General features: G+C 40.4%; 1 protein-coding gene across 3 annotated transcripts in view; it reads left to right on the top strand.

The window, feature by feature from the left end:
- The window catches only part of LOC135786566 (zinc finger matrin-type protein 4), a 152,536-nt gene that overhangs the window by 60,720 nt on the left and 67,434 nt on the right, over positions 1-24,382 (top strand). For all 3 annotated transcript variants that reach the window (XM_065296033.1, XM_065296034.1, XM_065296032.1), the window contains exon 5: positions 1,948-2,172. In XM_065296033.1, coding sequence (XP_065152105.1) covers positions 1,948-2,172 — 225 coding nt within the window. The remainder of the gene's footprint in view (positions 1-1,947; positions 2,173-24,382) is intronic.

The raw sequence follows: 24,382 nt of genomic DNA, 5'->3' as shown, positions 1-24,382 counted from the left end.
CATTTTAATTCACAGAATTAAGTTTGTTTTCTGTCACATCTATAACACGTGTATATCTCCCTCAGCTAAAACAGAAAACACGTATATGTAAGGAAAAAGTGATGACGGGCCTTTGAATTACGTATTAGAAAATAATGCAGACCCAAGGTGGTGATGTTCATTATTTTCAAATAATTCAAATGACCGGAGTCAATTATTCCTCTTAACCCACGGTTACCTCAGGCATTGCTCTGGTGGTTATTTTAAGACTTTTTACAGGTTAGGTGTATGTTTATTGAAAAATAATGCATACACGTAGAACATTTCTTAACCAGAATAAAGCATTCAGCCATATGGTATAAAGAATAATATTTTTCTGAGATCTGGAAAATATAAACAGATGCATTATTATAGCACGGGTCTGTTGAATGCTGTATTCTGATTGGCTGAGAAATGTTCTGTGGGTATGCATTAATTTCTGATAACCGCACACCTAACTTGTCAAATGTCTTAAAAATAGGCACCAGAGCAATGTTTGTGGTAACCGTGGTATAAGAGGAATAATCGGTCCTTTGAATTATTTGAAAATAATGCACACTCCGCTTCGCGTCGCATTGCACCTTGGGTGTGCATTATTTTCTTATAATTCAATGGCCCGTCGTCAATTATTCCTTACGTAATAAATACATTTTTTCTGAGAAATTACATTTTAATTTTTAACAGAGAATGTCACATCCATAACACTGAAATTGCTCAGATGAATTTAGTAACACATCTTTTCAAAGAGGCTTAAGAGTTTTGAGTGTCCAGCAGTTACTGGAGCACAGCTTGCTGTTAGCAAATCCCTTGAAGAGAAGTTGTGCCTCTAAAGTCATATTTTTTATGTAATTTTTCGACTCTAAGAAAGTATAGATAAACACTGACTAATCAAACTCACTAGTCCAGAGGTCTTTAACCTTTTTCAGGCCAAGGACCCCTTAATGTATGGAAAAAGAGGAGCAAGGACCCCCAGTACATTTACAGTATTGAATTAAGACTGGATTTACATACTATGATGGTTACGTTACAATAGCATGTTTTTAATAAACATGTACTGTTAAAATACTACATGTCATTTTAAATTTACTGAATAGATTTTAATGGGAGAACCTTCATATCAGTAAAGTTGTATATAATTTTATATGGGAACCTTAATTTCAATCAAGCATTTTATTTTATTTTATTATGAGCCTATTAATGCATTTTTATTTAATGCCTAAATTCATTTTTCCAAAAAAGTATTTAGAATATTTGGAGAACCCCCGTTGAATAGTCAATCTGAGTAATAAGATGTATCAGTGTGCATTTTGGCGCCTGAAATGAGTTGATTCATGCAGAGTTTTTCAGATTACTGTATCTTATTCATCAGTGTGTGAGATGTGGGTGGTGAAAACAGAGGGCGGTGTAGTTACTGTAGTCTTTGTATGACAAATCAACTAAACCAAATGATCACTAAGCAACCACAATGTCCAACATTTGACATTTATTTTTAGAGAATGCACACGATCTGTAATTGCTCACCCACAAGGCTTGGCAAAAGATCTGTTTGTGTGATGTAAAGTCCCGAAAACAATCACATTGTGCACTAACTCGCGGCAGTGTCGCGGCCTGTGGATATTGGGATTGGTAACCATGGCAACAAGTCCCACGGTATCCTTGAGAATGTCACCTGGAAGATCAATCCATTCGTTGGCTTTTCCTCATAAGATGGAGCTGGAATCCTTTATTCGGGCGAATTTTCATCTGCAGAAGCATTGACCCTCTCTTGACCCGCGTAACTGTTCAATAGATCGATGTGCAATGGATGTGTGTGTTTGTAAGCCTGTACACAATACAAGGAGAACGCAAAGGTTTTGTTGTTTATATATAGGCTCATAAAAGCTATTTATCTTAATAAATGTTTATAGAAATGCTTTATTGTCTGTGCAGATTCAGCCCCTCCCACCCCTCAGGCCACAGACCCGCCCCCTCCCTCGTGGCCTCCGCTGGCCAATCACGGTGAAGCAGGGAAGTACTGTTGTTTGTGTGGCGCCTGGTTCAACAACCCGCTGATGGCGCAGCAACACTATGAAGGAAAGAAGCACAAGAGAAATGCGGCCAGGACACGGTTACTGGAGCAGCTGGCTGGCAGCCTGGATGGCAATGAAAGCACAGGTCAGTCCGCAGCATGGGTGCATAGTCGGTCCCCTACCACCCAAACTCATCCCAACCTCATCCACATAACAGAATTAAGCCATATGCTTTAGGATCTTACAGATCATTGCGTTTTCATGCTAATAAAATGGCTGACAGCACAAGGACCGTTTTAGATAGTTACAATAGGAAAAATTCACTTACACAGGTGTGGGATCTAAACCAGAACCCGCAATATGCCGAGAAAGATGCAGTAAGGTCTTACGTATTACAATATGGATCAAAACTTAGTAGTGCATACTGTAAATATTTCATTTTTGAATGGGCTAGTCCAAAGGTCTCTTCATTAAATGCATTGTAAGCAAAGCGACAATGTGATGTAAATGTCTCTGATACAGTTTAAAAGCTGTTCTTAGATCAGACCAATGTCATTCTTGGAGGATCATTGCTTCAGAACAAGCACATCTTGTGTGTTTTGTGACATATGCGTTCATGTTTAAACACTTTTACCTAAGGGTGCGATTCAGATCTGACTTCAAGACTGCATTGTACGGCAGATGTTCTCCTTGCATTCTAATAGCATGTTTAAGACGCTCACGCCTATGTAAATGCATTGCAGTTTTATATTCATGACTACCAAAAGCATTCAAAAACCACTCTCAAAACCATCTCACCTCCCTCAGCTTCACACATTGGTTCTGTTCCTCCTCTTTAAATGCATATTTCACATTGATGTAATCACCAGACATGTTCGTCATGCGTTGTGTGATCCTGGTATCTTGACAGATGTCAAAAGCCTGCTGAAATAAATAGTGAGTCACGTTACTGTGGTTGCTCAGGGCTTTGAAAAAGGTCATGTAGAGCAGGGCCGGAGTGGGGCCACTTTTCAGCCCGGGAGTTTCAGGCCCAAGACCGGCCCACTTTTTCCATAGTGTTATTCCAAATTAGCACTTTTTCAAATTGGATAAATAAAGCAACAGTTCAGCTCTTACTATAGTTTTTATTAATATCATGGTTCAACAAATAAGGTAAAAGTTAAATAATATTTCACTTAAGATAAGAAGTTAACAAAAATATTCCTCTACACTTTAAAAAAGGCTGGGTTACCCATAATATTAAATAAAAAATTACCCCATGCTGGGTTAAAAATAACCCAATGTTGGGTTGTTGTTATGAAACCATGAATTATAATAACCCAACAGGTGGGTTAAAAAATATATAAAATATATAAATAACTCAGCCCTTTTTAGTATTCCACAAGGAAAGGTTGATAAATTATTAGCATTGCTAATGCTATGAGGCCGATGATTAATGCAAATAGAAATATAAAAGTCCTAATTAAAAAAGAAAACAGTTTGACAAAAATATTGAATACAATATTGGTTATATAGCATAACAAGTGATTCATAAGCTTTTTTAGGCTGGTCCTTTTTGACTGGGAAAACAAAAGGTGTTATAGGGTTCTGAACACAACCTGAGGGTTAAATAACTTTAATTCATATTGTTTACTCATGGCCTCCTCATTTTCAGCGGGGGACTGCTCAGAAGCTGCTTGCATAATATTTGCAAAGTCTATGAATCGCCATGATGTATAAACAAAAGGGTCATATTTTAACAAAAAAAATTTGGCTTGTAAATAGTTTGACAACGGTATTAGCCGAATAATTACGTTGCTAATGCTAATCATTACTAGGCTTATTTCTCTTTAAGTTACCTGTTGTCACTTTTGTTTGTCCTCTTGAAAATAAATCTGTAAGTTTGGCACATTTGGCAGCATCCTACTCCAATGATTTTTTTTTCTTCAACCTGTTTTTTACGCCCTCCTCCTCTCAGACGCGTATTCTTACGGTAGGGCCGCCCAGCCTACCGGAGAAAAGTTTTCTTGGACCGAACCAACTCTATGGGAGGAGAGGGGAAAACTCCCTCACATGGTACAACCCATGCAGAGGCTGCGCGCTGCAGTATCAATGCTAAACGTGTGAAGTTTCATTTAAGAGAACATACCGTGTGTCTCAATCAGCTCCCTTGTTCAGTAGTCAGGGCACTGATCAGGGAGTCGGCCATTTTAAGGGCTGTCTCAATCGCAAAATCCGCTCAGTGCACTGGAACGTTCGTTCCCTAAAAATTCCCACAATGCAACGCAAAAACCAGTGAGCATCGATGTTCCCTATGTTCCCTAACCGGAAATCACGTGACCTTTTCTGACGCTCGCCACCCGAACATCACGTGATCCAACTCAATAAACTTTATGAAATGTAACAGAACTTTTATACAAACAAACGTTTGTTTTAGTTGTAAATATAAACACACATTGCTACACAGTAAGGGACCACAATCTACTCAATATTTAAAATAATAATATTTATTTAAAATTGTAAATATATTTATTACATTTAAAATGTAATTATATGCCTCCAATTTTATGCACAGATATGTAAGAGAATAATGACAGCATTTTCCACAATGTACTGTTTTTTAAAATTAAGTCAGAGAGATGTTGGTTTTGCCGGTTGTTGATGAGTAACAGCTGTGAATAATCACAACGCGCTTAAGCAGCCACGTGACAGAAAAATAAGTGAACATTGTCCCAATGTGAAGTGAGCTAGGGTCCTTACCAGTGCCCGAACCTGTGTACACGATATACTGATTCACGACCTCGGGAGCTAGGGAACGAATTGAGACACACGGATCATCGACTCACTAACGTGACAAATGTAAAAAAAAAAAAAAAAAAACTCGACCGGCCCAAAAGTGAAGCGGCCCACCGGGAATTCTCCCGGTTCTCCCGATTACCCACCCCGGGTCTGATGTAGAGTATTGCCTTTGGATAAGAACTGCAGTCTTAACAACTATCTCTCGCAATATAAATGATCAAATGCTTTGTCACTTCAGGAACTAAAACTTAACCCTTAAAGTGCCCATCTTATGACTGCTTTTCCACAAGTTAAATAGGTGTATGAGTTCCATAAAGCATGTTTCAAAAGTTGTTTGCTCGAAATAGCTTGTAGGAAAAGATTGTTACCCATCTCTAGTAGCCTCTGTTTCAGGGCAGTTCAGATTGTGCCGTTTTGAGCTAGTCATTACATATTTATGAGCTGCTGCTCCTTTGATCACGCCCCACTACTAACGTCATGTGCCCGTGCGCGTGCTCAGTGGTATCGTGAGCAGTACAGACCATACTGTGTTATTATTTTATATATTATTATTAATAACGGTTTATGTTGCCAACAGACAAATCATGCAGAAAAGTATCACTAATAAGTACACTACAGGAGAAGAAACTCATGACACACAATGATTCCAGAGTAAATTGTGATGTTACGTTAGCAGTCACAACAATAAACTCGTTTTCCCTGGACAATGCTTACATATTCCCATTATAAAACATTTTCAAACGCATTATTTTCGCAAATTACATAAATTAAGACCCGACGGGGGATGTATACTGTTTGTGGACCGCGTGCTAATTGCTAAAAGCTAGCGGGAGGTCCGGACCGTAAAGTTATAAGAGGCTCGGGGGTTAGCCTCGTCAGAAAAGCCGGGGCGGTAAGGCCCGGTCTCGGTGTGTCAAACACATCATGACACAAAAATTCCAGCGTAATTGTGATGTAGCAGTCTGAACAATACACTCGTTTTCCCTGGACAATGCTAACATATTCCAGTTATAAACATTTTCAAACACATTATTTTCACAAATTACAGAAATTAAGACCTGGCGGGGGATGTATACTGCTTGTGGACCGCATGCTAATTGCTTGAAGCTAGCGGGAGGTCCGGACCGTGTATATATCTATGCAGACCGTAAAGTTATTAGAGGCTCGCCTCGTCAGAAAAGCCGGGGCGTACGGTCTCGGTTAGTTTGGCAAAAAGCTTTTAGCTCTAGCATCATAAATGTAGTATTTTGTGACAGAAGATGACAACATGCAAAATATAACGTGACTTCTTACCTTTGTGATGAAACAACGCGATCGCGAATCAAATCCAGTCTGTTTCAGATGTGTGAATGATCCATGAAAGTCCAATAAAATACATCCAATTACCATTTTTGTCCACAAATGCTTATAATCCGTGAAATATAGATACATAGTCTGTTGTTTACATCAGATTTCGCATGAAGGTCTTATCGCCTACAATCTGAGGACTGTTTGCGTCGTAACACACTGTATATAAGATTACTCCGGGTTCCAATAACCACGCGTTAAAACTTTGTTTTTAAAAGTAGGTGGGAGTATAATCCATAATATCCAAATAGCGCTGTTATTTCCGTGAGAGATGATAACAGCACAGAGGGTCTCATTCAAGTGACTGCTCTATGCTCTCTAGCTACCTGGTGGGTGGAGACCTGCGAGTGAGGTGGTGGGCGGGAAAATTCAAACTGAATGTGACGAAACGGTTTGTTACGTCACAACGGAGCTGAGTTTTAACTGGCGCAATCTGAGACTCAAGGCAGAGGACATTCAGAAACCTGTATCTCACTCAAAACAGCATGGATGGATTTTTTTCCAAGTTTGTATGCGTGTGGGAGCATCAGAGACACAAAATAACACCCCAAAACCCAGAAAAAATGAGTCTTTTATAATACGGGCACTTTAACAGGTCAGTTTTCCAGACAGGGTTTTGGTTAATCCAAGACTAGCCCGTAGTTATATTAGGACATGTAAGTAGTTTACAAACATACCTTACAAAAACAATACTGGTGTGCATCTTGAGACAAAAGAATAACACTGATGTATGTTAAGATACATGGGCGAGTCTAGCCCCTTTTTAGGGGTGCTTCAGCACCCCTAAAAAGGAGCTCAGCACCCCTAAAACTTGGAGCAAGAAATGTATTTATTCTAAAATGTTCGTTCGTCTTTGACAAGGTTAAATAATGTCCAAAACATACTCCGTAGTTTGTGGTTTAAAATGTATATGTTAAGGTAGAAAATGAAAACCTCCCCCCTTAGCAAATGGTGTCATCCTCTTCTACTTCTCTGTACCTGCATCGCTTAGCCCGAGCGCGAAACACACGCAGAGTGAGAATCAGTTAAAAGTGTTGTGATGCAACTTGCTTGCATGAATCTTACAAAATGTTTACGTTATGTTCATAATGAGCGAGTACATCACGAATGAATCTTTCAAGCCGTGTTTTTGTCTTATACTGAATCACCATGGTACACGTATAATAAGTGTTTATTTTCGGATTATTTTAGTCCGGCGGGTACCCGCGCGCTGCGGAGTAGTACAGTACCTGGGTGACTCGTCCATAGACTTAAACGGAGAGAAGTAGCGCCGGTTACAATGTTCCCTTTCAATACGGTTCACTTCGCATTGCGTCAGTTAGCTGACGCTATGGGGGGGAAACTCCTGTTTACTCCGTGACTGAAGCCTATTGGTTAACGTCTGTACAAAGTACAGACCAATGACGTTTGAACCCGCGCGCGGGAGGAACGCGTCCTTATATAAGCGCGGTTCAATCGTCAGGAGCTCATTATTTTCTCCTTCAGCGCGAACCTCTCGCTGCTCCGAAGAAAAAGAAGAAGCCTTACCTCGCCGTTGACAAAAGCCCTGCAGCGGAGTCCAGGCCTAGCGTCTTCCCCTGCCGTTTTCCGGCTGAGAACCGAAGATAGCAGAGTCCAGGTCTAGCGTCTTCCCCTGCCGCTTTCCGGCCGAGAACCGAAGATAGCCTTCGCTTGCCGTGGTTCGAGCCCTGTGCAGCGGACCCACGCCTGACGAGGTCTCCCCTGCGGCCGCCCGGTAAGATCAATATTTTTAATATAAAGCTATAAGCTAAAAGAGCAGGCGCTGTTGTAATAGCGTCCAGCACAGCGGCTCGGTGAGCCTCTCTGCTATGAATTTCCTCCGAGCGCGTTACCGGTCTGGCACCTCCCACGCCGGGACCGCGCTTATGCTTTGGTTGTCTTATCCATGTTTCGTGCTCCCCCTGCTGTTCCTCTCTCGCCGGGATGAACACACGGCGAGCCATGAGACTAGATGGATGCATAGACAAGCACACACGGACTAACCCCCCCTGTGTTCTGTCACACCGCAACCGTTCATGCTTACAGAGTCCCTTCGCTCCTCACACATTCAGTGGCGAGATCTCTGGCACATATATTAATCCCCCGAGTGCATCGGGTGATACCTCACGACGCATGGCTGTTCTGTCTGTGTTGCTGCTCACCCCTCTGCCGTTCCTCTCTTGTTGAGATGAACAAGCGGGGAACCGTAGACCTGGATAGATGCATACGACAAGCAAACACGGGCGGTCTGCCCTTGTCTCTGTCGTAGCACAGCCACTCGTGCTCCACGCTCGCGGAGTCCCTCGCTCCTTTCCCCACAGTGGTGAGGTCTCTTAACGGCTTAGCTAGCACGCGGTATTACGGCTCGCTGCCTCTAAATGCAGCTGTCCAGTGTTCAACGATTACAGAGCTTCATGCCCCTCCCCTCCTGGAGCGGCGCGATCTCATTCGTCTGCTCGATAGGGCCGATTCGCCGCTATTGGAGCACCAAGAACACTCATTATAAGAGAGCTTCATGCCCCTCCCCTCCTGGAGCGGCACGATCTCATTCGTCTGCTCGATAAGGCGGACACGCCTCTATTGGAGCGCTAAAACACTTATTATAGAGCTTTACTGGCCTGAGCCGATCTCACTTCAGATAGCTCATTTTTCGTCTGCCTGGTAATTTCTCTCTGGTTTAGACGGAATCAGAGGCAGAACGAATTTGTTTATAATATACTAAGGCCCGAATACCTCCCTTTATTCAGTCCCGTCCTATATCAGTGCGCTGAATATTGGTACATTCTTATATATATATACCCGGTTTTTCTGCCCTTTTAATAAACGGCAAAACCGCGGGCCTCGCGGCAGACTTCCTCTCTGCGATGGGTTCAGTCTGACATTGAACTACCTAGACATACTACCCTGCTCCGTGAGCCGTTCGGTCACCGTCACTACTGAGGCTTGTGCACCTGAACGGCTGAGCTCTGGTCTCCGCAGCATAGCTGCATCAACAGAGAACGAAACTGTCTGGGAAAAAGGGGTTATGTCGCGCCTCGGCTGGACTGCCCTGAAATGTTTTCTGTGTGCTGTTTATCCAAACATACTGTGTAATACTGTCGGCTATGCGACCTCACTATAGTGGCGAACGGTATTTAATTCCTCTAAAAAGAGTAATTTCCGTGTTTACTATAGCCTACTGTGTATTGACACCCACGGTTGTACGGTGTCTCTAAACACTTATCGCCTTACTGACAAGCAATCAGTAATACGCACACACGGCCCGCTGTCCATAATTCTATCGACGCTAGCCGAAAAAACCCCGGTTTGGCCATATACTGTGTATTGACACCCCACGACTGTACGGTGTCTCTAACACCTTTCTGCCAAATTCGCTCGCAGCCCACCTCAGTTTCTCCGCTACGATGCTGATGGCGCAAACGAGCACGGTCTTACGGCTGTTATTCTCTCTTCCTAGAGGAAGGACAGCCTCAGACTTTTGCATGGCTCCAAGCGTTTGAATCGCGCCCTCTCCGGACGGCCACTCAAAGGCTTACAGCCAAGCGGTTTATGACGTTTTTCGGCCATATAGCTGATTTATATTAGCGGATCCGAAGACGCTCACACCTCCGCTCCAATACTCGGAGATATTAAGGGTAATATCAACCTCAAGTGAGCTTGCTACCCGCCACAATAAGTTTCAAAGCTTAAAGCGCGCGCACAGTCAGACGCGCGCGGCATCTCGTTTAAGACGGGCGCACGTACCCCTCTAACGAGCCTCAGAAAGCTGAATATCGTGGCATTGTTCATAAGTCCACTTCAGTTTGACTAAGCAAAGGTCCCGCCCCGAGCTGACGGCCGGGAAGCTTGCTTAAGTTACACACTGCTGCATGAAGTGCTGTCATTACGAGCTAGCCCAGCATTTGCTGTGGGTTGAACACGCTTTACGACGGCAATCAGCCTTCGGCGCGTGGAACGCCGTTTGTCTCATATAAATCACCTTGTACTGTGAATACGGTACATTAAGCGGATGATTTAGCACTGCAGCACTCTGACCGTGTTATTGTGATAATGCGGTCGGGCAATCTACGGTGGTTTCATTATTTACCGAACCAGACTGAGATCTCGCCCCCTGAACAAGCTGACGAGTCATCTCCTTTATAAACTCATTGCATCGCTTTATAAGCTATGTTCAATCAGAGTGATACGCATCTCATGCTTAAACTACCAATATTAACCCATTACGAGGGGCGTGCGGAGATGGCATCCGTGGGACACGACCTACATTACGTGCCTTATGACACATTGACACAAGCTGCTAGGACCCCTTTCACGAGGCGTCCTTATGCAAAGTCTGATCCATTCTGTCTAGTGACATTTGAAAGTCAATACCCCCCGCGAATCGTGGGTGGAACACTTTTCTCCTCACTACAGAGGCACGGCGGCTCTCTCCCCTACCTATATCTATGTGGCCGTGATAACATCGAACCACGCTTTTACGACCGACCATTCATTTAATTCACAAGCCTGTCATCTCTCAGATGCGGACGGCGGCGGTAACAGCGAACCATGCTTTTACGGCTGGCCATTCACTTTATTCATAAGCCTGTCATTTCTCAGATGCGGACGGTGCCCGAGGCACAGCGCTCTGGAACTGTCCAAGGTCCTGGATGACACATACGTCTGACGTACATCAGACGATCAGCTGTTCATCTGCGTCACAGATCACTCACTAGAGCACCTGTCAATACAGGCTATTTATGGATCGTTGACGTTATCACCTCCCGTGACAATTATGCTCACTTGTCTTAGAGCATGGGCATGGTCTTAGAGGTTTCTCATTTGACAATTGTGACACGGCCGGCTGGTCCCCGCCGTCCACGTTGTCAGTTTACAGCTTCGACACCCTGCTTCGCACTACTGAGGTTTGTTGCATTAAAGGTGCGCCCATTAGCTCACCTGTATGCACGATATGGTTTTTAATTATATGCGTCCACCGTGCGCTTAGAGAAGCTCACATGTACACGCTATAACATTTTGGTATACAATAAGATGCGCTTGGGAAAGCTCACCTGTATACCCAGCTGTGTTATGATTTGTGACACATACATTGTTGTTCATCTGTGTACGTTCACGGTGCGTTGGGTGCCCACCGTTACGTTCATCAATCATATTTGTACACATTCACGGCGCGTTCTGTGCACTGATTTATCTATACGCATTCACGGTGCACTGAAGAGTTCACCCGTGTGCGCACAATTTATTATCAGAACACATGACGGCGCGCTCGAGAATCTTGCCGGCCTGTGCATTATAACACTCTGATTCATCTATATGCATCACGATGTATTCAAGTGTTCACCTGTGCCCGTGCAATTTATAGTCAATACACATTTACGGCGCACTTGGAAAGCTCACCGATCTGTGCACTATAATACTACCTATATGCATCCCGATGCGCTCGAGGGTGCACCTGGGTTCACACTATTGTGGTATCTGTATAATCCCACGCTACGAACCGTTCTGCCGCATATTATAGTCAGATCGGCCGTTCGTGAGCTTCGCAGATCACTCACTACGTATGTCTGTTGCTAACAGTGGTTATTTAGATGGATCGTTGAAACCATCGCACTGGCTCACGCCCCTCTATGAGCTATGTCCTATATAGAGCCCACTCTCTGCGAGTTTGGCTTCTTCATGAACTTGGTCTACAGGGGTATCTATATCTATATTTGATATCTGCTACGCGGCCGGCTGGTCTTCGCCGTCTACGTTGTCAGATTGTACAGCTTAGACGTCCCTGCCCTACGAGCGCAGGTTCTCTCGGCTCAATCATGCACGCTCATGCGTTTTATGTGTACACCACGGTGCGCTCAGCGAGCTCACCAACGTGACCCTGAATTTACTTATCTCGCACAGCCGCGGCGCGCTCGGTACCTCGCCGTCTTGTGCTATGTTATGTGCCCCCGGTGCGTTTAAAACCCCACCGTGTGCGCGTCAACAATTTATATGGTGCTTACACATTTGCTTTTTAAGCTGTGAATATGCCGGGTATAGGGCCACACGCAGTGTCTCTCCGGTAAGGCACTTCAGTACGTTGTGTATGCACGGCGTGATGGGATTACGTTCCCCCATAGCGTCAGCTAACTGACGCAATGCGAAGTGAACCGTATTGAAAGGGAACGCTTAGGTTACTCACGTAACCCCGGTTCCCTGAAATAACGGGAACGAAGCATTGCGTCTCTTGCCGTGCTACAAACGTCTACGCAGCGAGTGTTATTCGGCTGCGCGCTTCAGTCGAATATAATGAGCTCCTGACGATTGAACCGCGCTTATATAAGGACGCGTTCCTCCCGCGCGCGGGTTCAAACGTCATTGGTCTGTACTTTGTACAGACGTTAACCAATAGGCTTCAGTCACGGAGTAAACAGGAGTTTCCCCCCCATAGCGTCAGCTAACTGACGCAATGCTTCGTTCCCGTTATTTCAGGGAACCGGGGTTACGTGAGTAACCTAAGCGTTCTTCCACAAGACGCATGCAGTTTTGTGCGTCTCAGTGGGTAGTTGCATACGTGTGTCTCCGTTGTTAAAGTTTATTGTATGATTTATCGTTAATTTGAGACTTATTTTAACAATCGGGAGTCATGTAAACATGACGTCACGTGCGTCTTTTCTGGTCAGTCGTCATGAAAACATGGCGTTTGGAACAGAGTGAAAACAAACTACATATCACTGTATACCACCAGTACCGGTAAGTTGTGTCAAATCACTAACTGTCTGACTATCAAACTAGACAATAAATATTTTTTTAGTTTGTCACATGTAGATTAATTTGAAGGGGATAACGTTTTTAACCCTTAGTGCAGGAGTCACAAGTGTTTTGTTTTAGACATATAGTAAAGGTAATGGTTCAATTAAAGGACTGTTAAAAGAAAAGCTGCAAATTAACAAACTATTAATAAACCTACCATATGTTGTAGGCATAAAAGTTATAAATTAGGAGATTTGTCATTTTGACAAAGGCTTAAAACGACACACTGTATATCCACATAAAACCATACCCACACTGCTGCTGTAGCCCACCTTTTGTCCTGATACTTTAATATGGCATTAATGGCAAAAAAGTGCAAGCTCGCCACTAATTAGAAATAAAAAGGTTGGCAAAAAAATGCATCTGAAAACTCATCAGATTGATGCTTTAAAATATGTTATTTTAAAAAAAGTTCTAAGGGGGAGCATGCTCCCAGACCCTAGAGGGGTAATTTTCTTCTCATCTTTTTCACCCCTGACCCGTTTTCATGCCTGAAAGGTCTCCAAAAAAATCTGGATTTTGGAGATAGTTGAACCAATCTTAAAATTATAGTTATTTTACAATAAACATATTATTGGTTTCTGTAGGAAAAAAGAGTGGGTGGTGGCAGCGGAGCTCATTGGGTGCTCAGCACCCCTAAAGCTCTAACCCTAGAATTGCCTCTGTTAAGATACATCAGGTGTTTTTGCTTTTTCATGTGGATGGAGATTTCTTTTAAAACGAGCATGTGTGGAGGGGATTTTTTTGGAGGAAAAACTCTGGTTATAATAATACCCATGTCCGTGCGGACTAGGCCTAAATGACATTTGAATCATCAGTTCTTTACTTCATCTGGAGGTAAGGATCCACATGTACTAAAATAAGCCTGATGGTTTTTTATATAATCCACTAGCTGCCGTCAGTTCAGCATGGTTGCTTGAGCTTCACTGTGTTAAACTTCCCTTCTGTGTTCATTTATATATCTACGTCCAAGATTTTAATGTATATGATCTTAAACTTCTGTGAGGTAATTCATGTCTGTTGATGTTCAGTCAGACACGCAAATTAAAGATCATCTTCTCCACTTTGATTTTGGTGTCTTTTATTAGGCTACATGGTAATCTTGTAATAATATTTAAATAAAAGCCTATTTTTATTCAGACACTGCTTGTATTATATGCAAAAATAAGCTTTTGATCAACGACTATGCAAATGAGAGTTCATTCATGGTCATCAGAATGCGTATTAAAGGTGCAGTGTGTATATTATAGCGACATCTAGTTGTGAGGTTGCAAATTGCAACCAACAGCTCAGTTCACAGCTTACCCCTTGCTTTTGAAACGCATAGAGAAGCTACAGTAGCCGACACAGGACAAACATGTCATTGTTGGAGACAACTTAATAAAAAAGTTTGTCCATTAAGGGCTTCTGTAGAAACATGGCGGCACAAAATGGCGTCTTCCATGTAAGGGGACCCTCGGTGTATGTAGATTAAAACGTCTCTTTCTAAGGTAATAACATAATAAACATAATTCATTATAAAAGGTCTTTATACAACCCTGATAATATAGTTTTGTATAATATTTTGCATTTATGTCAAGAATTCCTTCTAAAAAATTACATACTGCACCTTTAATTAAAAACATTTACACCACTGTATGGTAACGCTAGCTATCAATAGTTGTCAGATAATAGCTATTCAAAGAGTGGATGATTTTCTCCTTTCATGCATGTGTTGCAGATTGTAAACAGTTTATTAAATTCTTCCGAGTAAATTTTAACCCTGAGTTAGATGTTGATTAAACCTAAACCAGTCAAAAAATCAGTCCAGTTTTTCCAGCTGTAAATGCCATTGGATGTTAAAGTCTTTTCTTGCTTATAATAAACTGACATGATGATAACACATTCAGTTTATGAGTACACTTTCAGAATGCTCTCATTTATGGATGCATACTTTATGCATTTGTGAGCATAATTGGTGCTTATGAGGTGTCGCGCTGGGACGAGTGAGCATGAGGGAAAAATCACAGTATAGTCACTACAAAATCTAGACTACGCCACTGAGAGTTATCTATAGTATATGTGTGAAGGTGCAAGGACAGACCTACTGTTCTCGTAAATACCTGCAAACTGATCAGAGGGTTTAAATATACTCTGAGCTTCAGTCTTATTGGACAACAGCACCCAGGCTTTCCAGGACGCACAGGCATGAAAAACAGCTGTCAACAGAGTATTGTACAAAAACAGCTTGTGGACACCTGCCAAGACTCAGCAGGTAACATGCATTCTGTTTCTCCAGGATAAAAAACACAGCAGTCTTAAGCCAAGAAGCCGTGCTTCACTTTTACCTGCTGTTCCCAATTCTGCCTGTAAATCTTAACATCATGCATCTTCAAACTTTTTGTGATTTGCAAAAGATGCACAGTTGTTGGTAACCCTTGTCAAGGATGGAGACAAAAAAACCCTACGGTGACAATTGCATCCGGCTTAAGAGATAATCATTTTTTTCTAGCCATAAGACAGCAGGATGCCCTTGTAAGAAGCTTTTTTACTGTGAATGTCACATCTATTTAAATCTCAGCAGAAATGCCTTTGATTATAACAGCCTCATATTAAGGTGCTCATGACTCCCAAACATCACATCTCTGCACAGATGCTGTTATCTCTGCTTCATCTGGCGTCCTGCCAGAACCAATCACATCGCAATATCCTGTTCCCTTCTGTATTTTAAGGTGGATGCTATAATACATTACAGTTGATTGGCCTGGATGTACAGTGCTGTAATATTATTTGTCTATTTTGTTACTTTTTCTTTGACGACCTTTATCGAATTAAAACTGTACACTGTTAGAAACAAATGGTCCCTAGCTGTTACCGGGGTGGTACCATTTGCATGTCTGTACCTCAGAGATACATATTGATACCAAATGTAGAAATCCGTGGGAGTGACACGGAAAAGACATCGTGGTCTTGTCACGGAAAACAACTGAATTCCGTGACATGGTCACGAATAAAGTGATAACATTTTCTGTGACTATAACGTGGATTTCCATGAGATCATGTTGATATGAGAGCGTGTGCATGTGTGCGCGAAAGAGAGACAGCAGCTGCTTATTATGACAGAAATGGAATGCGTCACACTAATCCAGAAATTCTCAAAGTGTGGTCCGTGGACCACTAGTGGTCCGCCAAACCCCCCCAGTGGTCCGCCAAAAGATGACCTAAACTAGGCAAGTGTTTATACAATCTTCACTTATTTAAGTAGATTTTAATGCACTTGCGAAACTGTGATATCAGGTCTTGCCATTCTGTTTTAATAACGTAAAAATGAATCGGTTGGCTAAACCAAAGAGGGTCAAAATAGAAGATCAAGCGTCAACTGAAAACAACTAAAATTCACAGATCTATTAGTTTTGTAATGTACTAGTTTTTGTTTCATGTGTAAAATCCCTGTAATTTCAGTGATTTTGGACATTAAGGGGATTTTTTCAGCATTTTATTGTTACCATAGTTACAACCATAGACTTCATATACCCATCACCTCAGTTTTAAACTAAGGGCTCTTTGGAATGACATTAAGTGGGACCTAGGCTGTTATAGTATGTTTAATTGCATTTTTTTACTTGTGCAGTTTGTTGTTCATATTAAGCTGCAACTCATTTAACATTTACTTTTTCAAATGAAATAAAATTCATATAATAATTTTTGAACATAGCATTGCATCTGTTTTTAAAAAAATAGTTTTTGACTTGAAACAGTTGCATATTAAACTTAAATTTAGCTTATCCTTTCTATTTTGTTGTTTTTTCTGGGAGTGTTAGAGTGGGATTCTGTTAGGTGGTCCTCAGAAAAAAATTGGAAGATAAAGTGGTCCTTGGGCTGAAAAAGTTTGAGAAACACTGCACTAATCGATCTACCTCGAATATCTTGCTTTTGCAATCGAAATGTGCAAAAATTTAAATTGAAAATCAATTAATTGCCCAGCCCAGCTGTTTGGTTAAAATGAGTTTAAATGAACGGGGGTCAGTAAATAATAACAAAATTATTGTTATTTCATTCAAAGTTTCATTAGTTTGTATGCAGTATTATATTTAGTTTAACTCTTTCACCGCCATTGACGAGATATCTCATCAATTAAGAGAAAACGCTTCCCCGCCAATGACGAGATTTTCCGTCTTTCCGCAATACCGCTATTATCACAACTTATACAACCCGGAAGTAGCGCCTCACGTGAAAGAGAAAGAACTCTGTGTATGTTTTAAAGATCGCTCTGCATCTGATCTTTATCAAAAGTCCTTCGCAAAAATGGAATTATCTCAGCTTTTTGCTCAAAATTGGGTGTTTTTGAAGAAACCTACCTATGTTTGAGAGGTGATTACAAGAGAACTAATGAAGGTATGATGAAACGTTTTTTTTTTTTTTTTTTTTTTTTTTTTGAAAGCAGAGGGTCTGTTCTTTCATCTGATATATTGTTTGTTTATATATTTAAAGAAGACATTTTCTGGAAGCCATTAAACTTTTGTGAAAATCATAAAAAATGCTGGCGCTGGCAACTTTTTAAAAAAATGCTGGCCGGGAAATAGTTAATATGTATCAAACAGAAACAAATTTCAAAAATTTCAATGTAAGAGATGACCCCAAATTTACAGCAAACAGCAGCTCTTTGTTTTTCTTTCAGTTCTCCTTCATATCCATGAACCTGAGCTTCATTTAACCCCAGCATCTGTCTTTGGCCTAAGGACGGTTTTGTTGGTTTGTCCTCTCTTGTTTTTCATTCACATTAGCAGTCTACACTACAAACACAGCTTACAGACAACATACAGGCGAACCCATTCAGTCCCAAACAAGAACAGTAAGAGACACAAAATTGGATTGCAAAATAAAGGCATGTAGCCATTTAATACCATTCAAGCTTCTTATCAGGGGTAGAAAGCGGTTGGTGGGACTCATCACTGGTGACTGCAAGCGACTCTCAGCACAGACTCTTGCCTATTTTCGTGAAGCACACTTCAGTGTAATTGCCTTCCAACTGGGGCTATATTTTGTTGCTGAGAAAATTGGAGCACATAGCAACCTTGTGCTGGTGCCGAGAGGTTTTCATTTCCCTCTAAACAAAAAAGTAAGAGAGAGTGACAAGCTTTAGGATGTAAATACCAGCTCTGAAGAGCCTCCTGCCATTTTCATGAAGAGAAGATATTGAAAGTGCAGCGATTTGCCCCGTTTCAAATCTCAGGAGCGATTAATGTGTTTTACAGAATCTGTAAAAGTCAAGGACAGGCGAGCATCTCCTTTCTATTCAATGCGTGTAGCTCGGTTAGTAGAGTGGCGATAGACACGACGAGAATCCCATGTTGCAGAACACAATTATTTTGGATGATAATGGTATTTATATCTTAAATTTAGCTTAGCTAGTGATGTGTTGTTTTAGTAAGTGTCCTGCTATTTGCCTTAAACATCGTCGGCCATTTTGATTAGAAAGTATCTACAAGGAATATACAGTAAATGAAATGTGTTATTTGTAATGGATTTCTGATTTAAACCCTCTTAAAGCATCTGGGGAGTTTTAAACTTTTGTCAACTAGCAGTCAACTTTGTTATTTTAAACCAGCTTAAGAACAGCAAACCTCCTGATCTGGCTGATTTGAGCGTTTTATGCACTGTCAGATAAAATGGTCCCAAGCTGTCAATGGTGTGGTACCCTTAATACCATTTAGGTACAGATATGTATACATTTGGTACCCATATATACCTTTGAGGTACTAATATGCATGCTTTGCTACCAACATGTACATGCCTGTCAACTTTGGGATTAAAAAATAAGATAAATCCCCCCCACTCAATTTCGTGGCCCACTTAGACAGGTATGATCTACCTAAGGACCCACCAAATATTTTATATAGAAATTTGCAGAAAAAATGCATTGAGAAAGTAGTTTATCTTTTCAATGTATAAATTAAATGTATGTTTAATTGCAATCACAAACTACTTGACATCAAAGCCATTGTCATTAAAAGGACAAAACTGTTATTGAGTCGAGCACTATAACCACTAAATGACTTTGCGCAATCCACTGGATCTGTGATTCACAACCAGTGGGCAGCGGCCCACCAGTGGTCCCTGAAGCGCCATCTGGTGGGCCGCGTAGGCAGTGGTAGATTACTGACAAATTATTTTTATAAATCTTGTTATATGAATTTATATGATTTAAAAACACTCATTTAAGATGCATGATCTAAAAGCCCATTTCTGTTTGAATATCGCAACAGCAATCACGTCACATCAGATTCAGATGCAGTAACACTATGTGAAGGGGGTCGCAAACAGCAAGTCCGCGTTGTGCCACATTTAAAAGCTGAACACACTGGCGGCATCGACAATAGCTTTCCACTGTGACTCTGGTGTGCAATACCCTGAAAGGAAGCAAAAACCTCACCCCTAAACGCACAGACTTTCCCCTACTGTAGCGCGGCTAGCTCCACTTTTTCCCTTGCATTTGGCATCACTTTTTAATTCTCGGGGTTTCCCTGTAGCGCCACTTTTTGACATGCAAGATACTTTCAGTTGTTGTTTAGCTTATGTGTCAAATAAAGACACATTTTAATTCACTGCATGTGTACAAGTAGAAATCACTTTTAATACAGCTGCCAAAAAAAAATCAATAGACCACTTCAGTTTTGCCTTTTATAATCAACATGTAGCTTATTGTTGTGATGTCAGTTCAGTGTCTGTTGACTTCCAAAAGCAAACCTCAGGAGTGACAAAGTCACCGCAACACAACAGCTATGTAAAGACTGAGAGCATGAAAGGACATGCGAAATACAGTATGTGGGTAAAAATCAGGGTTATTTCATCAAATATTTACTTTTAAATTGTTTCTCAAATAAATTTTAAACCATTAGCAATGTGTTGTTAAAAATTAATTTGAATGTAAAATCTGCCTTTTTGAAAATCTAAATCTTTTTTGTTATTTTGAATTTTTGTCCCATTTAAATTTTTTGTAAAAAAATGCAAATAAAAATATTTTTTTTTTATTAGGAATTTGGCAGAATTTTTTGACAGAAATTATTTGATATTGATAGAATGAAACAAAAAAATATATATTTTACCTTAAAGGCGTTCTAAGTGAATCTGCGAGACGTTAGTTTTTGTTGACGTTTGAATTGTTTTCAAACAGACGGAGCGTAGCTAACTCCTCCCCCTCCCTTCCGTGCTTTCATGAACGCGCCCAACCCCAAATCCTTTTTGTCGTTTATTGACTGGAACCCTTTGTTTTGTTTTGTGGTGCTAGGTTTGGCCACTATGTTGATATTGCCGTTTGTGAAGCCTGGGCTGTCTACAGAGATCGCGTTTTTTTACAGTTTGATCAGCGGACAGGCAGCAAGCAGATAGTGAGGAGATGTTTGCTGTATGTAACAAAAAATGTTTTATGGTCTAAAACGCGTCAATTCGCTTAGAGCGCCTTTAACACATAGGCCTACCTATAAATAGTTCATTCAAATAAAGTGAAATATCTTGAAATGGTTTCTTAATGTTTTATGCGACTGTATATTTTACCTTTAAAGGTTGGGTACTACACTTGCGTACCAATAAAGCCTAACCCTAACCCTAACCAGCAATGTTTCCCACTGCTGCGCGCACATCCAAATGTGCATGTACACAAGGAGTGGGTGAACATGTCCACTAAGTACATGTGTCGGTGGGCACACTGCATTTTGTGTAACTTGCAAACGGCTCTGCATCCTCCTACCTCGGGATGCAATTCTTCTTCTTCGTCTTCTTGTTTTATTGCCGGGTGTCGTTTGAGTGAGATGTTACAGCTACTGCTGCCTACTTTTCTGGTGGCGAATATAGCAAATATCAAATATGCCCACTGGTATTTTTTATTATTAAAAATATGAGAGAAATACAGGAAAATTGACCAGCGGGTTGCAGTGGCGGCCGCCCGGTGACTTCTTTTTCAAGGGTGCACAATGCAAAGCTCGTCACAACATGCATGTAGCCTGTCAGGTGTGGCTCGTCATTTCAAAATATTTGTTTGGTGCGTTATGTAAACTTATGTGCATCACGTTTCATGTCAAAATACATGCCTGCTGCAGATGCTTAGAAGGGGTTTATGATAAAAGAGATGCTTGTGGTTGCCAGATACTCGCTTAATCTCATGTATAATCAGAGATTATTGTTAAGTGAGTTTCTTGCGAGTATTTTGTGAACGTGAGGGTCTCTTTTAACATAAATCCTTTTGATGCATGTTTTGACAAGACACATGATGCACATGGTTAACAAACACATATTTTGAAATGACGAGCAACGCACATGACACTCCAAACACATATTTTGAATTTGCAACCCTTAGAAGAGAAGTTTAGCTAATGGTAACATTTTAGAGAAACTTTTATTCTGACCCACTTTTCGAAGTTTCTTTAGTTGTAATGAAGAAGCTGAGTTCTGATTCAAAGCTTAGATCATAAACATGTAAAACCACACTACTCAGTAAATGAAGTCGTTCTGTATGTCTGGCTGGAGATGATTAAACATTTTGCAGAAAGTTGCAAGTCTTTCATCTACTTGTTAGTCATTTACTGGGTAAGAGAAGAGAAACTGATTGATGATTTGTTGTGAGAATAAGTGTGACCTCTTTCACTTCAGCCAGCCGTTAGAAGCAAACTTTAATTTATAGCCAGTAAACATTCATCTTACCATGGCTAGCATTTCTTCTCAGTGGTTCTGGCATTTCAGTCGCTTAATTATCTGAGATTAGAAGGCATCACGGTGTCTTCTGATGCTGGTTTATAAGTAACACACCAAGAGGTCATCAGGGGTCCAACATAAGATACAGACTCTATGCAGGGAGCTTTAAAGCAAAAACAAACATTAAGAAAAGCTACTTGTAAAGTCTAAAGGCCACGTCATAGATGTTTAATCTTTTAAGAAGACTGGATATTTCTAGTTTTAAGATATGAAGGTTTTCAGTCCTCTTGCACCTGCTGATACAGTAGACCAGCAACATGTGCACCATGTGGTTCAAAAAGGCATTTTTCTCTATTGACAACTTTCATATATACATGTTCAGATTTTGGAGGTTAATGAGGTGAAATGCAGTTAACTGCTGTTGAGATGACTAGCAATTAGGGATGCTTAACAATTAATCGCGATTAATCGATAGCAGAATAAAAGTTTTTGTTTACATCATATATGTGTAAACTGTGTATAATAATTATGTATATATAAATATGCACACATGCATGTATAATTATAAGAAAAAAAATATTTATATATTAGGTATTTATATTTATATATAATATAAATTATACATAAATATACAAATGTATATACACATGTAAACATTTCTTAAATATATACATGCATGTGTGTGCATTTATTTATACAAAGTTATTATATACAGTTCACACATATATATGATGTAAACAAAAACTTTTATTCTGCTATAGATTAATCGCGATTAATCGTTAAACATCCCTACTAGCAATGCTACTAGCTTGCTTTTGTCGATTTTGTAGACCTCCTTTCTGATAACATTTACAAACTGGTCTCGGACTAAATCGAGCAGCCCGTAAACTGTTTTATAACGTCAGCTACATTTTTATTGCAATACTTCTCAGTCCCATCATAATTCCAGTTCATATAAATAGCTTGCTATGAATAGACAAGTGTTTTGGATTCATTACACATATTTGCTTTCACCATATGTGCGGTGTACTGACACCACAAGCTGTGAACATGCACCACGTCACTTCAAATTCACAGTAATCCAGAAACCTTTATAAGACTTTGCGTGCATGTTCTTTCAGTATAAAGGATGAAGTTACAGAAGAAATAATCATTGATATAAAAGTAGGGCATTGCTGGAAGTCATAAATTCAGTTTTTCATCTTTGATGGATTGTATTGTTTAAAGTGCAGAGATGAAGGGTGTCTAGATTTTTTCCTGCTGTTTATTGCCTTTGTTTCGTCAGCGTATCGATTTTTCCCATATAAGTTACACAGCTGGGAGAAGAACAGCGCCTCACTTTTTTATTTCTTTATACCTGGTGAGATTAAAAAAGAGGACCATTTATTTAATCAGTCTTAAAGAGACCAAAAAAATTCAATTTGTCCTCATTCTGCACTCATTATCTTGTGCTGCTGTTGTTTCTGTGGAGCACAAAAGGAGATTTTTTTAAGACATCACAGCTCTTGCACAAAGATAAAAATAGCAGCATATTTCTTAGGGTTGACAAATAGTCAAAGAATTGTCTTTTTTTTGTTTGATAAACTGTCCCTTTAAATTAAAATTTTCCTGCTTATTATTTCTGTCAAGTGTTTTAGACATTGGTGGAGGTACATATTATTAGGAAACAACTATTATTGACTATTTTTTACTTACACATATTATTTAGAAGTAATTGTCTGATATGTAAATATCTTAGATGAATTAAATGAGAGGGGAACAGACGAGCATAGACATGCTGAGATCATAGGTTTGAATCTCATGTTTTAGAATATGATTATTTTGATGTCCATGTGATTAGATGATCATGATTTTTTTTTTTTTTTGCTGTCACATACACTCAAAAAAATGATTCAAGCCCTTCTTGAAATGACACATTAAAATTGTGTTCAATGAATTAAAATACCTCATTAAGAGCAATAAGTATATATATATATTGAATTAGTCTAACACAAAATGAATATGTACAAAATGAATATGTACTATAATTTATTAATTTATTTTTAATTGCGTTAACACAATTAGTTTGAGTCTGGGTTCTGGAAAAAGAATTTCCCAGCATGCTTTGCATGCAACTGCTTTTGGAGAGTCATTTTATTAATTAAGTGATATTTTATGAATTTTTAGGTAAAGAGAAAGACTAAATAGTGTTTAATGTCCGTTTATCTTATTGATTTAGAAGCGTTTGTGTTATATGTTTTCAAATTGTTTGGTTACCATCGTGCAGAAGAGTGGCGCTTGTGGTTAGGTTGTGGATGTGACATTTCTCTCAATGAGCACTAACTGTTTTAATGCCTGTTTGGAGATCAGTCTCTTTGGGTCAGTGTGAACACAACTCTGGTGCGCACTAAACGGCCGCTCCGAGACCGCTCTTAACCAGTGGTCTCTGAGAGGGTGTCGCCGAACTCTGGTGCTACCCATCTGTGGTGTGAACGTTGCTCAACCTCGGGCCAAACAAATACAGGAAGTTCTTCACATGTTTGAGTTACTGGGCTTCCGTCGTGACGTGAGCCGGGTGTTATATTGTAGGTTAACAACAAACAGGGCAAATTTGCTCCGTTGCGGCGATTCGCTGTCTCCTGGACGTTTGAGCTGATGACTTTATAAATGCATAGCTGTCCTTCACACACACAAATAGTGCTGGCTCCGTGAGAAGGGCTTTTAATAGAACAGTTGCGCAATTTCGCATTAAAGCAAAGAAACTTCGCATCGTTTATCTCCATATCTTGCTAGCT

This window comes from Paramisgurnus dabryanus, chromosome 20 (assembly GCF_030506205.2).
Source record: "Paramisgurnus dabryanus chromosome 20, PD_genome_1.1, whole genome shotgun sequence".
NCBI classification, from domain to species: domain Eukaryota; kingdom Metazoa; phylum Chordata; class Actinopteri; order Cypriniformes; family Cobitidae; genus Paramisgurnus; species Paramisgurnus dabryanus.
This window is presented reverse-complemented; position numbering and strand designations above follow the sequence as displayed.